At 41.0% G+C, this 14,738-nt stretch overlaps 1 protein-coding gene across 1 annotated transcript; it reads left to right on the top strand.

Moving 5' to 3' along the window:
* The first annotated feature begins 9,406 nt into the window (after window positions 1-9,406).
* LOC104950920 (tudor domain-containing protein 3-like) lies at window positions 9,407-14,288 on the top strand. Its single transcript, XM_010777519.1, has 4 exons — window positions 9,407-10,061; window positions 11,782-12,770; window positions 13,127-13,252; window positions 13,442-14,288. The coding sequence occupies exons 1-4, from the start codon at window positions 9,407-9,409 to the stop codon at window positions 13,592-13,594; spliced, it is 1,923 nt and encodes a 640-aa protein (XP_010775821.1). The 3' UTR covers window positions 13,595-14,288.
* Window positions 14,289-14,738: the final 450 nt, after the last annotated feature.

Below are 14,738 nucleotides of genomic sequence, written 5' to 3'. Positions count from 1 at the left end.
CTCTTAGACTTAGCGCAGATTTAATCATGACCTCAATCTTCACCTGCTTCTTTAAATTTCTCTCAAGCCATGAAAATGCTAATCATGCTATAGCTGCCAGGAGCAGTTTGTAGGGAAATAAGATAAATAAATTAACAGTGAATATTTAGCAGATACGTTCGGTATGAAAACATTTTCAATATGTTTTTTTTAACCTTTTAATCTGCAAAAGCAAATTGTTATTTCAAAACAGATTTGCTAATGCAAATACATTTCAAATGAATGCGTATTTTTTAGGGAGTTGACAATCCTTACTTAGGTTTACTTCTTTTACATTCTAAAAATCCATTAAGGATAACAAAGTGTATAACATTTTCAATTGAGACTTTCTCACATTTATAAAATGTTTGCCACATTTATCTACATTAAAGACAAAGTTAATTAACAAGAGATATCTTTATGTCATTGATAAGTATTCAGACCCTTTGCTATGTCACTGGAAATTGAACTCAGGTGCCTCTCATTGCTCTTGATCACCTTTGAAATGTTCCTGCACATTGATTGAAGTCAACCTGTGGTAAATTCAACTGATTGTGAAAGGCACACACCTGTTTATATAAGGAAGCTCCTGACAGTGTAGGTCCGATTTAAAACTGCGCATGAGGTCAGAAGACCTGGCTGCAGAGCACCGAGACAGATTGTGTTGAGTCATAGATTTAGGGAACGTAGAAGGCATATGAAGGGGTGCAAAAAGAGCAGTACTTTCGGACTGAGATATACGTTTTTATCTTGTCTGATGAAACCAATATTCAACCGTTTGGCCTCCATTTTTAGAGTCATGTCTGCAGGAAGGCAGGCCCTGCTGCAGCGGTGAAGCAGTGGAGGCAGCATTGTGCGGGTGTTTTTTCAGCAACAACACATGGTACACAGCCAAGAAGACTCAGGTGTGGTTTAGAGACAACTCTGTTAATGTCCTTGAGTGGCCTAACCACAGCCTTGACTTGAACTCAATCAATCATCTCTTAAAAGACCTGCAAATGGCTGCCCACAAACAACCTGACAGAAATAAAAGTAACATATTTTTGGTTCTGGTACTCTTGCCATTTATCATCCCAACAACTTTACATTTCGCCTAAAATTACAAACCGTTGTGGGAGATATTGACACACCAACGTTACACATGCATTTGTTATAATTATGAACACACTTTGCTGATGTAGTGTGCCCTAAAGCTTAATATATCTTACAAAAGGGAAAGAAAACTAGGAAGGAGTGGATCCGAATGAATTTTACTGCAACAAAGCCACAGCCAAACATAAAGCAAGACATGGCAAACCAGCTGTTACTACTAACCAGGTTTTATTGCCTTCTCACCCAGCTCGAGTTTAATATGAAAACAGGTTTGAATACTTTGTGAATGCTCAATGGGTAGCAAAAACTCTATTTGGTAAATGTTTTTCCATCCAATTCTTCCAGACCTAGAACAGATTTTTCTTTGGAACTTTTAAACCCTTGACTGCCAGAGCACTCACTGAGGACTAATGAGCCAAGCACTTTTCATATTCCCACCATTGCTCTACCCCAGTCAAAAGGCTTTGGGCTGTGTGTATTTGTGAATATATGGGTGCCTCATTTGTGTGTGTGAAATGTGTCTTGTACGCTCATGTACTCGGCTGTGTACCATAACTGTGCCCCACTTGCTTTCACATTTAAGTGGCCACATAGTGATGAGAGTTGTACAGCACACACATTTTGGCATAACGGACGTTTTGTCAAGGGTCAAGCAGTAAAGTGTGTGTGTGCTCATGCGTACGTGCATGTGTATTTGTGTGTGGGTATGCATTGCTAACAAGCTGTGGTGACAAAATGAGTGCCATCTGTGCACACGGGAGATTTCACACTCATGTTCGTGTTTGAGTTGTGCCAGTTTTCTCATCGGGGACACTGGCCAATCATCACAGGGAAGCAAAGAGCAACAAGCTCCAGCCTGTTAGCCAGTCACATGTTCGCCACACTGATCAGCAATAATATATATTCTCCACATGGAATTTCAGTATATGAATGCCTTATACTTGTTTAAAAGAGCATCTTAAGAAATGTATCTCTCTTTCAGGCATAAAGGCACAACACTGGAAAGTTAAAAGCAAATCCGATATGTAAAAAACATTTTTCTGCAACAATTAAGTCTTGATTTTAAGCCCAATAATGCTTTTGGGGATTTCCCTTTCATGTAGTGTGTTCTATAGGTTTTTGTGTATGTAAATGGTTTGCAAAGACTAAAATCCCAGTGTTCCCTCCAGAGGGAGTTCCTCTCCCACACACTCGCCCACTGCCTGAAACGCCTCAATTGGACTCCTTTGTTTACGTGGTTAAACATAGTGACATCATTATGTAACACTAGGCTAAGGGGCGGGACATCTCTAATTGGTTGACCAATTACAACAGAGCCAGCCAGCTAACCAATCAGAGCAGACTGGGCTCTGGTTTCAGACAGAGGGTGAAAATACGTTTTTGAACATGAGAGCATGTAAACATGTCACAATGCAGTAGATGTACAAAATACAAACATGAACCTGAAGATGAGCATAATATGTCCTATAAACTTGGCCAGAACTGCAACAATGAAACCAAAAACTGTTTTTTGTAGTTGAGTCAATCCTATTTACATTTGACATATGTAGTTAAGTTCTTTCTGTAACACTATTTGTTAGCAGTTACTGAATTTTGAGATTGGTATCATCGATGATTATGAATAAGTCCTCAGTGAGCGGTGACTTGTGTATTCTGATTCACAACAAGCATTCGTAATCCGTGCTTCCAGATGATTTGGGTACAGGCTGTGACAGAACAATGAATTATTCAGTATCGGCTGTTCACCTGGAATGAAGCCAAGGGGATGAAATCAAAATGATGTGGGTGATTGAAATTAGAGAGTGGCGCTGACATAGAACAATTTCCCTTTTCTAACTTGTTTCAGACTATCACAGAGATTTTCAAAAACCGCCACCTGCCACCGATGAGGGACTTCAAATGGAGCCACACACATTCCTCCTCTGTGGAGAGCCTCATTAAAGCAGTGCAGCTTTTTTTAGTGTACTCTGATTTGTGACTGTCTGGTAAAGATATCAATAGCTCAATTACTTTAACACTATAATGGCCTGCTCACGGAAAGCCCAGCTATTATCAAATATCTTCTCATTTGGTGCTGTGTTCATCCATTTCACTCAGCCGCTGTGCTGTCAGTGCAGCCTGATTACTCAGTCTCACCTGACACCGCACATCTCCACAGAAGCAGGGAGAACAGCTTTTGATGTAATCGGATCAATACTTCTAGGCAATTTGCCTCCTCTTTACCATCAACGCATAATTATGTGCCTAACTTCTCCACCTCAATCACACGTACAGTCTCTGACCCACACTCTAAGCGGTTACTTTGCACGTTTAAACACCACAAAACGCTGATTCTCATCTCTCGTGGAATCGTAATTGTGTTGCTTGTCTTCTTTCCCCGCCACATTGTATCTCTCTCCGACTCTGCCTCAGTCATCAAGAATGCAAATTTGGAGTGACAGAGCAACCGTGAATTCCATCACAGAGAGAAAGAGAGTAAAACAGCTTGGCCGAGATCTCTGGGAGAAAGTCAGCAGTGTTGGTGATTGAGCTCTTTGGTAACTTTGTCATTTTGTGTGCTTGTTCGATGATGGATGTCATCTATACATTTAAATAAACTAGGAGTATGAATCCCTGTTTAGCCTCAAAATCATGACAAACAATCCTGTTTCTAACATTATGATACATGATGCACAGTAAATCAACTGGAAATTCAACATATCCACCAGACCAGTGCAGGTTTATACTTATCTACTGATGCCTGAACACCAATCAGCATTGACTGGTGACTAATCCTAAACCAATTTCACATTCCAGACTAAATCCCACTGATCCCTATGCAAATACACATGCATAATTTGAAGCAGTGACATGTACATACAGTATGTGTGTCGTGGTTAGAGCTACTGTCCAGAGGTGGGAGAAGTACTCAGATCTTGTACTGGAGTAAAAGTAGAAGTACCCGAGTGTAGGAATACTCTTTTACAGTAAAAGTCCTGCATTCAAAATGTTACTCGAGTAAAAGTAGAAAAGTATTAGCATCAAAATATACTTAAAGTACCAAGTACAGTACTTAAAGTACACATTCTGCTGTTTGGTCCATTTCAGAATAATATATCTGTTATGTTTTATAATGATTGATCATGAAAGTGTTCTCAAAGCTGGTAAAGGTGCAGCTAGTTTGAATGACTTTGTATACTGCAGGGTAGCAGAATTTACTCCAGGTGGAACTAAAGTCTGATTTAACACTTGATTATATAACATAATTAATCCAAATCAACTAAAGTAACTAGGTATTTAAGGTATTAAATAAATGTATTGGAGTAAAAGTACACGATGCACCTCTGAATTGTAGTCGAGTAGAAGTACAAAACATGTAAATACACAAGTAAAGTACAAGTCTCTCAAAATACGAGAGTAAATGTTCTTACTTTAGTGACTTTACACCACTGCTGCTGTGATGCAGTTTCCAAACACCTGCAGCATCCACACACTGCTCCACCAGCCCCATGCAGCCCCCCCCCCCTCTGCCGCAGGATGGAGCAGGGCTGTGTGCGGTGACAGTGACATCCATCGCATGCAATGAATAATCAATGAACACCATCTGGTGCATACAACAGGGGAGCACAGCACCAATCACTTATTCTGGTATGGCTCTCTCTCAGTCCAACACATAGTCTCTCTCTTCTTCACCATCTCTCTCTCACCTGTACCCCCCCGCACCCCATTTCCCACATTTATTACATCCGCACATTCTCTCATCATCTCTCCAGCTCTTTCCTCCATCTCTGCCCTGTTCTGCCCCACCACCGCTCCACAAGCTCCTCAGTGGCCTCTGTGACAGGATAGTCACGGTATCCCTCATTCTAATTCAGCGGTACAATTCCCAGGCAGCTAATAAGGTGACCTGTTGCCCTTTTAAAGGACGTCCGCCTCTATGATTTATAGTTACTGAATAGCTTATTAGAGTGGTCTGAAAGTACTGTAAAAGCACTCCAATTATGTAATCTAAAGGACAACTGGTTTAGGAAAACTATTAATTACACATAACTTACAAAGGTCTCGCTACAAGAGTTTTATTTGTTGTCCTCTGTTCACCTTTTCTTCAATTTATGGCTTTTTTATGGCTTCAGGAATTAAGCAATACGACCGGTTCTACCTGGCTTCAGTGAGCAGACATTTGCATCAGATTCTGTCTGAGCTCACAGGTATGTGGACTATGTATAACTCCTTTTTGGCTTGGCACAGTATCTTCGCCCCTGTATTTCATCCAGAGCTTGACTTGCTTTCAGCCCCTCTAAACGCTCCAATGTCAACTGTCACTTCCACTTCCTCTCTGTGGAAACCTCTATCAAACAGAAAAATCCTGGCAGAAGTAAAGAATCTGATGCATATCATCAGGATAATGGATGTCTCCTTCAAGCACAAAGTTGGTTTGTTAGAGGCACAATGTGCTGTCAATATATAAAACAACGGTAAGGATAACTGTTAGCAGAAATGGTGGAAGCAGAGACGGCCATTATTAAACCTACAGACGATCCAATGGGCGCCTTGTCCTCCGGGAAAACGTAACAAAGCAAAATGGCCAATCGATTATGTATTGGGATTAAAATCATGGTTCATCCAAACAGTCCTGCCTGCTCTCCACTCATTGTTGATGGAGTTTTTTTTACAATAGACAGGGCTTCACATTGCAGAAAATTCTCTCAGGTCTGGACTGCCAATGCAATAATCCAGAATATATTGCAGCGTCTGTCAGTTCAATATCGGGATCGGAAATGCTGAGCAAGCAGTATCACTTGGGCTTCAGTAGAAATACAAAACAAAATTCAGCATCCCTATTTTTTAAACCAAAACACATCTGTTGATTTAAAGTGTGTTTTAATGCCTGACAAGTCTTTTATGTGTATTAATTACAATTTCTCACAAGCAGTTTAATAATTCAGTGTGTGCTGTACAGATACAGAGACTGGTTTGATTAAAGCTACAAGTGGTGTCTTAACAAGAGGTATTGATGGGTGTTTACTGTTTTTACAATAAACACTTGTTCTCCTTTGGTAAGTGATGTACCTTGGCCTTCAGCTGTAGCTGCAGTCACCTCAACGTTATCTCATTTTGTTGCACAAGGTGTTCTACAAGAAGCCATTTGAATGTGTCAAGGCTCTGATGAAGAAGCTACAAAACAGGAGATATACGCGCTCTTTAAGGAAAGGTTTACAGTTCATGCATACAAATAAGAAGGAGAGAATTAGAGTTGGCCAGAGATATCAGGCCAGTCTGAACGATCCGTCTCCCAAATTGAAAGATGTGCAATATGTGGGAAAGCAAGCAAAGGTTTCATTAGCCCCAGGGCTGAAGGCAGAACTGTGCCAGCTCCAGCAAGGTGCACAGAGGATTGTGTGGAAGCTCATTCAGCCAACACAAAGAAAAGCTTTCATTTCATCCTGCTGCAGAACAGGTGTACATCTAATTTTCATAATGAGAAATCTATGCGTTTGGCTCGGAAATGAAGAGAGGTGAGACTTTAGAAAGAAATTAAATCCGCAATGTCGCCTGTTGAATGGAAATGCATTTATATTAAGTTAAAATAAAATTCACATTCAGATGCAGCTCCTTCTCAAATGTTTTCCACTTTAACCAACATAAAGTCATCAATAAAACTGCATTTCGACGGACAGACAGGTCTGTTGACGTAACTTTAAGGTGGGAGAGTTCAGTTATATCATAGAAACAAATAACATTTAGTTGGGAAAGTCATAATAACAGATAATTAAATTGTCCATTATGCACCCATTGAGTAAAATCACTTCGGGGAAGACATTTACTTCAATAAATATAGCTTTGACTTAAAAAAAACAACACATTTTAATGGGAGCATACATTAAGGAACGACGTAGCCCTCTACATACATCTTTTACATGAAATTGCTTCCTCTAATCCTTTTGGAAATGGAATTGCATTTCCATATCCTATTGGTTTATACTTAAATGATACTTATTTCACCAGCAAATACCTCCTATAAAGGAAGCAAGAAAGCTGTGTGTTTTTATTCTTTCCTTGCTCTGGATGTGTCCTATTATTCAAAACACGTTTCCTCCTTTTCTTCTTTGCCTCTTTCTTTGATTCATGACCCAGGAACTGACATCTTACTGAAAAGAAAAACAACAACTTTGTTATCTGCCTTGTAGCAGGATTAGAGCAGACATCGTGTTACACCCGAACACAAACTTCTGTTCTCAATTTCCATACATAAGCATCAACGAATGAAAAGCATTTTCTCCTCTGTGACTGGAACTGAGATTATAGGCTGACCATAAAGCTAACTCTAACCCTTCAGGTGTTCCTATTTTATCATTTGAATATGAGATAGAATCAAATATTGTTTTTGCTGTCGCTCAGTAAGTAATATGTTCTGAGTTCTAAGGATGACAAAAGAAGTAATTTATCTTTGTTCATGTTACGATAAGTGAGGAAAATAGAGTGGAGTTTAAGATTGACTGCAACGATCACAATTCATTAGCTTGAAAACTCCATAAAGCAATGATCATTTATTGTGTGATGACAAAGTCACCTTAATCTGACGGGTTTGCCAACATAGATTAAATGAGATGAATGCTTTGTGCAAACAAACACAGCTTTTTGTGTTAATTTGTATATGCATCAAGAATGCTTATAACTCTGCCAGGGGGTCATGCTTTGAGTTCAGTCGACTTTGTCGAGCTCAGGCCCTAATAATAATAATATTACATTTTATTTGTAAAGCATCTTTTATTGTTAAAAGTAATCCCAAAGTGTTACCTTACCAACCAACCTTAGTGATCTTTCCTAAATAATGTACCTTATAACGTTGCACTGTAAACTTGAAGTGGACTTTTGTTTACACATCAACACAAACAGTCAGTGGCCTCTTTTTCCAGTGTTTCTTGGCACTTTGCTCCGCCCTCTCATTTTGATATGCAGAAAGCCAATATGGCGATGGCGAAAAGCCAAGGTTTTAAAACACCAAACACAAGGCCTCACCTTTTAACATAATTTAACATAACCTATCATTTTTTTAAATCAGGGATCAACCAGTTTTACAATCCACTGTAAGACTTTCAACAAACAGGTGGGTCACAGCAGCGTTTGAGAGTTTAATTCACAGAGAGCTGTCCCTGTTTTCTGAACAGGTACACTCCCAGAGAGACAAGACTTTGCCTTTTTTAATTAATTTCCTGAATGATTGTACACATTAAAACAGCCATTTCCTAGCTGTCCACTGGTGATAACGATGAAAGCAGCCAAATGGAGCCTATTTCTATAAAAACTGTTTGCTAAATTAACCTTGACTCCATCGGTTTTGTGTTTTTTTTCTGTAAACACTGCTGAGTAAAAGTCAATATTTAACAGAGATGCTTAGGATACAATGGGTTACACAGGGCGATCAGTTGCTGGGATGCTTAATGGAACATAGCAAATGTACAATACTTTTTAACACCTCCTAAATGTAGCCAACGGGAAAAGACATACTGTGTGTTTATTACCGCTGAGGAACTATGAATATCACCCACTGTCATCTGCTGGGACTTCCCTTTTGTAAAAACTCCCAGAAAACACCAGCAGGGACTTGTGTTGCCCCAATTTTCACTCGGGGCAAACTGCTGAGTCGTGTCTCCATCGGCCTGTGGAGACAGATCTGGCATGCAGCCCGTCAGTGACTGGCACTCCAAACAAATATGGCTGGAAGACAGGGGAAGAGAAACAGTCCTTTGTGTTTAGTTAATCTCATATGTCCCATCGGTTTGAAACAATTTCAGTTTCTGGTTGTTGGCTTGAGATTAGGAGGGGAGGATTTCCAGCTCCCTCGCCATCTGATTGCTTATGTCCTCTATGGGATGAAGTGATGCAGATGTCACCAGCTATACAAACACTACAACACAATGAGCCTTCAATTACGCCCACAGAATCGGTAAACTGACAAAAACATTTTGTACTTTTTGCTACAGAAGGCTTATTAATACAGATTATTAAACAACTCTTTGGGCCACTGGATAGCTCAGTGGTTACAGATTGTAAACCGCTGCCTAGTAAACTGGTTTGAATAACAAGCTTTCCGAACATTCAGGCAGAGATGGCAAAAGTACACACATCCTTTACTCAAGTAGAAGTACAGATACTCATGTTTAAAAATACTCTGGTAAAGTAGAAGTACTGACTAAACTTCTAAACTCAAGTAAAAGTAAAGAAGTATGGGCTTCGAAATGTACTTAGGTAAAAAGTACCCATAACTACCAACTGTTTTAAAGAGTAACTGACCTCCCTTTATATTAATAGAACAATGATGTCATTGTTAGGAGGTTCGATCAGACGGTTGACCTCGTGTGGACACTCTCGCTTTTTCACCACCTCAACGGCGGTTTCGGACGTCGCCCATGTTTTCATCGGCGCCTGGGTGGCGCAATTCTGGACCCTGTCTGGCCTCCCCTCACCTCGGCAACAGCTTCGGACGTCGCTCACGCCTTCATCGGCCCGTGGGTGGCGTACTTCTGAACCCTGCCTGGCCTCTCCACTAACCGACGGCTCACGGTTCGCCTCGACGGCGGCTTCGGAACGTCTGCCATGCTGTCATCGGCGCCTGGGTGGCGCACTTCTGGACCCCGTCTCGCCTCTCCTCTGTCCACGGCTCCTTCCTCCCGGGGAGACTGCTCCTGCCTTCCAGGGATACCGCTCCTTCCTCCCGAGGACTTCGTGCCCGCCGCTGCTGTGCCCTAGCCTGCGGCCGGGCAGCGCTCCTCCCTGCTGGGGACCACCGGGATATTCACACCCGTCCCCACGTCGCAGCACAGCGACCCAGCTTTCTGCGGCTGGCGGATGTTTTCTTTGTTCGCCACGACGCCTGCCGTGGCCCCCTTACAACGGCCCGTTCCTTGGCCTTCCCCCCACCCCCCGTGGAGATGCCCTCGCCCTCGTTAGGGCCTCTACCCTCGCCTGCGGTACCACCCTCCTCGGCCCCTGTGGTGCTTCCTCCCGGACGCAAGGATTGTTGTCCATGGTTGAATTCTGGGGGGGCTTGTGTAGTGATCACTAATTAACTAATTAACATAACTCACTCATGGAACTACAGGTTGGGGGTATTGTTTCCGCACGGACATATATGTTGTTCACTGTACTTATTGTGTGCCCTCCTTGCTTCTTCCTCTTTGCTTCCCGGGCTTCAAGCCGGCAACAGGTGGTTTTCTGCTGCTCAATAAAACCAACTTTGCGCCTCCGACTCCCTTCTCTCGGCACTACATGTGTTATACTAGCTGTACAATTTACCACATACTGTATGGTGTTCTTAGTTTCCAAACCTCCTGTGTTTTACGAGCGACTTATCAAGCAGGCTATTGGAGAACGGCATACAACATGATTAAACATGATAGTATATAAAACCATGCTCGTATCTATACAACCTATAGAAATGCAAAACGGCGTCAGTTTAAAGTAATTCTGTCCTGTTTACCGCATCATTTATGAGAATACATTTCTTAACAAGAGAACATAATCGAGGGGTGATCAATAACATTTCCGTATTCATTTATTTCTTCAAGTTATGTTTTTGTGTGCACTGAGGAGTCTCAAACAGGTGTTTGTTAAATCATTTTAAGATTGGCTTTAGTCAATTTGTGAAAATTAATTCTTCATATATGATGAATGAGGTAACATTCTATTTATGGTATTATTTCCACATATTTCTCTTCCTTCTGCCAACAGTGTTGCAGTTTCTCGTCTCTCCCGTTTTTGTGCTTAGTGGGTACCATGGGTCAGAGTTTGCGTGGAGGACCGCACATTTTCCCGTCAAATTGGTTTTTATAAATCGCAAACAGTGCATAGAAACTGGCGTACGCCATCTTTTGTGCGTACGCACCGTTTATAAATGAGGCCCCTGATCCTAAATTATATTTTGATGCCTAGACTTTGGTACTTTTACCTAAGAAACAATTTTACTTTATAGTTGTAACAGAGTATTTGGTATTTTTTTTACTTTTACTCAAGTACAGGATCTGAGTAGGACTTCCTCATAATCAGAATGATAAATCCTTTACTAAACCCTAGATTAACAGAATTAAAAATAGAAATCAAGTTCATATCCAGCGTAAAAAAAACAAAAAACACTCCAGCATTTGGTGCAGACAAGACGGCAGGCGAAAACCTTTTAAAATGCGTGTTTTCTGAATGAAGATCGGATCGATCAGGATAAACCAACCTGTAGCTGCTCCGTCCAAACTCACAACAACGGCATACAGACATAAATAAAGCAGCGACTGTATTCACCATGACATAGACAGTAGGCATGGGCGGTANCTAACTCTCCTTCAAAATAAAAGCATGTCCATACAAAATAGGAAGCCAAGCCAAATTACACTTAAGACATACAACTGCAACGAAAGTAACAAACACAATGCAATCATTGTGTTTGTTACTTTCGTTGCAGTTGTATGTCTTAAGTGTAATTTGGCTTGGCTTCCTATTTTGTATGGACATGCTTTTATTTTGAAGGAGAGTTAGCGCTGTTGACAGGAAGTTGTTGTTGCTATGGAAACAAATTGAAACCCGAATAGTACTCCAACGAACGAATATTCGGATATTCGGGTACAGCCCTACAATGATCCATGTATTATTTGGTCCACTATTACCATAGTTTTTGATGCCACTGTTCCTCATGTTGTGTTTTTTTCTCAGAATCAAAGAGCCAGGCTCCTCAGAAACACTATGATGGTAGAGCGAGTTTCTCCAATTCGGACTATTACTCCAAAGACACATCTCAGAACAAGTTCTCCTCGCATAATGACCATAGGCAACAAAGGAATGACAGACCGCCTCGCTTCCACAGGGATGTTGATTTTCCAAAACCTGGCCAGGAGCCCATCTCTAGCTCTCCCACCTCACAAACATCGGCTCAGGCCCAGCAGTGGAAGGGCCAGGAGAGATGGTCCCGAGGCACAACAGACAGATCGCATAATGACAGGAGAGAGATGAGGGATGAGAAAACATATCCTTCATCTTTCTCGGCTACTTTCCCACATCCAAAAGAACCTCAGCAGCAAATGGAGTTTAGCGGATCTTCCCACCAACGATCGAGGAATGGAGATGGTGGTGGCGGTGGGAATATGTCTGGACCGCCTAAAGGGAGAGGTGTTAGAGACAACGCACCCACATCTAAACTGTCTGATTCTGCAGGCAGTGAGCCAGATGGAAGAGGAAATAATAAACGCACAGACAGATTTGAAGAACAAAACAACAACAGGAGGAAGGGCAAGACTGAGCGGCCAAACACAGACCACTTTGACCGACAAAGGGACAGTGGGCCACCTAACCTCAACCTGAGGGGCGGGAGCTCAGGGTCATCCCAAGAAGTGGGCTTAAAGCGGGATTGTCAAATTGCGACAGGGGATCCTTCTCGTTTCCAAAATGGAGACATGGAACACAAAAGAACTGGGCCAATAAAGCCATTAATTTCATTAGTCCCCCCAAACAGGGAGCCCCCCCCCAACAGGGAACCGCCCGCCAAGAAAAACGTTTTGAATAACCCAGGACCTAATAAGAAAAGGCAAGGACCAGGCAAAGGTCAAAGTCCTCGCGGATCAGAGAAAAGTCATTTTGTGGATCAGGTCTGGAAATCTGGAGACAAGTGCCTGGCTCTGTACTGGGAGGATGGCAAGGTATGTCATTTCTGGATTGTTAACAAAATAATAGCAGATCATTGTTGAAACAATTCAACTTACTTTGACATGTTGGAAAATGCTCACTGAAATGAAATCCATACACATATAACCCTGTTCTTGCATGTTAATGGTCAACAGTTACTACTGATGTGTTTTTTATTTTTGTCTGAGAGATGTTCGACAGTTAACATGCCAAGAAATAGTGTGATTGTTAATTATTTCCCCTCATTCACAGTTTTTTTTGTCAAGTTGTCATTACCTAATTGACATGTCTCTTGTCTTGACATGTGAACATGTCGGTGTTAAAATTCTAACATTTATATTTGTTTCTGTCTGTGTGCATGGCCTTGAAGTTCTACCATGCCAGAATAGATGCTGTGCATCCGTCAGGCACCACGGCTGTGGTTGTGTTTAGTGAATATGGAAACTGGGAAGAGATCGAGCTGCATAACATCAAACCGCTTCCTGCTGATGCATTGGTAAGGAGAAGCAAAACTACTTGATAGAATGTATCAATTATCATTAAGACCGTAATGTGTTGCTTAATACTAAATGGAAGCAACAAATTAAACTGTACTCAAGTGGGTTGAGCAAAGATTAAATATGAATGACATCTTAATCTGATTACCCACAGTAACATCACAACCATATCAAATGTCCAATGGCAGGAGGAAGATGATGGTTACTACGACAGTTCACTCGAATTTCGCCCAGGGGGAGACGGACAGCCTCGTCGCACAAGACCCACTCAGCAGTATTACCAGCCTCCTAGGGCACGAGACGAGACTGATGTGTCTGCGTTTACACTGGAAGGTAAATGAAAAGGAAATGGTGGTTATTTTCCTTTAATAATAAAACATCAAACATTGTGTGTACAATGTGTGAACACAGTTCCTATTTTTAAAAGGAGACTTTTTATTCCTAATATTTCCTTCATTTTGGTGGGAGTCTTGAATTGTAAAATAAATGTGAAAGTATGGACTGTAGGAAAGTAATTTGAAGGCATTACTGTAACCTTGCATAATTACCTGTATATAATGTATAAAACTATTGCCGACCACAATTAAATAAACTCATGCTCTTATTTCTATGTAGAAATTGATTTTATATAATTGTATAATGTCAACTTTCACTGCTTCTGTTGTTAAATATCATTATGTACAAACTGATCACAATGTCTTCAGCAGTTGTGAAACCAAATCATCCCCAAAATGCAAACATGCTTAATTTTGATAAATTATTTAATAATTTTCTTTGTCTTAACTTGTTTGTGTGCTTGTCCCACATCCTTCCATGACAGAGACTAAGTCACTTTCAAAACAATCCAGAGTGCTTCCTGAACTTTTTAATTGTCCACATCTACAGGGCATACTGAACTTTTCAAAGGGCTTAGACAAAATGCAAAAAGAAAACTGACATGGGCACCTGTTGATTTTGTTAAAGACATATCTTCTGTATATTTTGTGAAAACTTGTGAAATGGATGCATGTAAATAAACAATTATTATAGTATGTAGCAGGTTTGTGTTTTGATTGTGTTTTGTATTTGTATTATCTATCTGGAATTCTGAATAACATTTTCCAGAGCAGTAACAGAGACCTCACTGGGATTTTGAAAAATGTGTCATTAGTTATGAGTATCAGTTGGATTTTTTGGAAATTATTATAGTCTCTGTCTTATGGCACACCTAATTTCTTCTCTCGTCGTTGTCATAGACACTTGCGGCCCATAGCCAGCAGCTCAAGCTCATTTGTTGTGTTCTGTGAAGCAAATCCAAAGGGTAAGACAATCTCTTCCTGCTGTAATAGAGACGTTACACTGCGGAGATATCATTTTTCACAATACAAAGGGACTGTACCTAGCTCATCCAGCATTGCACACACACCACTGAGCCTGCTGTGTATGGACTTGTGCTGTGCAAGAGACAAGTTTTACACATCCAGAAATAATCTCCACCTCGGCTCC

This window comes from Notothenia coriiceps, unplaced genomic scaffold (assembly GCF_000735185.1).
Source record: "Notothenia coriiceps isolate Sejong01 unplaced genomic scaffold, NC01 NC01_scaffold00018249, whole genome shotgun sequence".
Taxonomy (NCBI): domain Eukaryota; kingdom Metazoa; phylum Chordata; class Actinopteri; order Perciformes; family Nototheniidae; genus Notothenia; species Notothenia coriiceps.
Note: the sequence above shows the minus strand (reverse complement) of the source record. Positions and strands in the feature narration are given on the sequence as shown.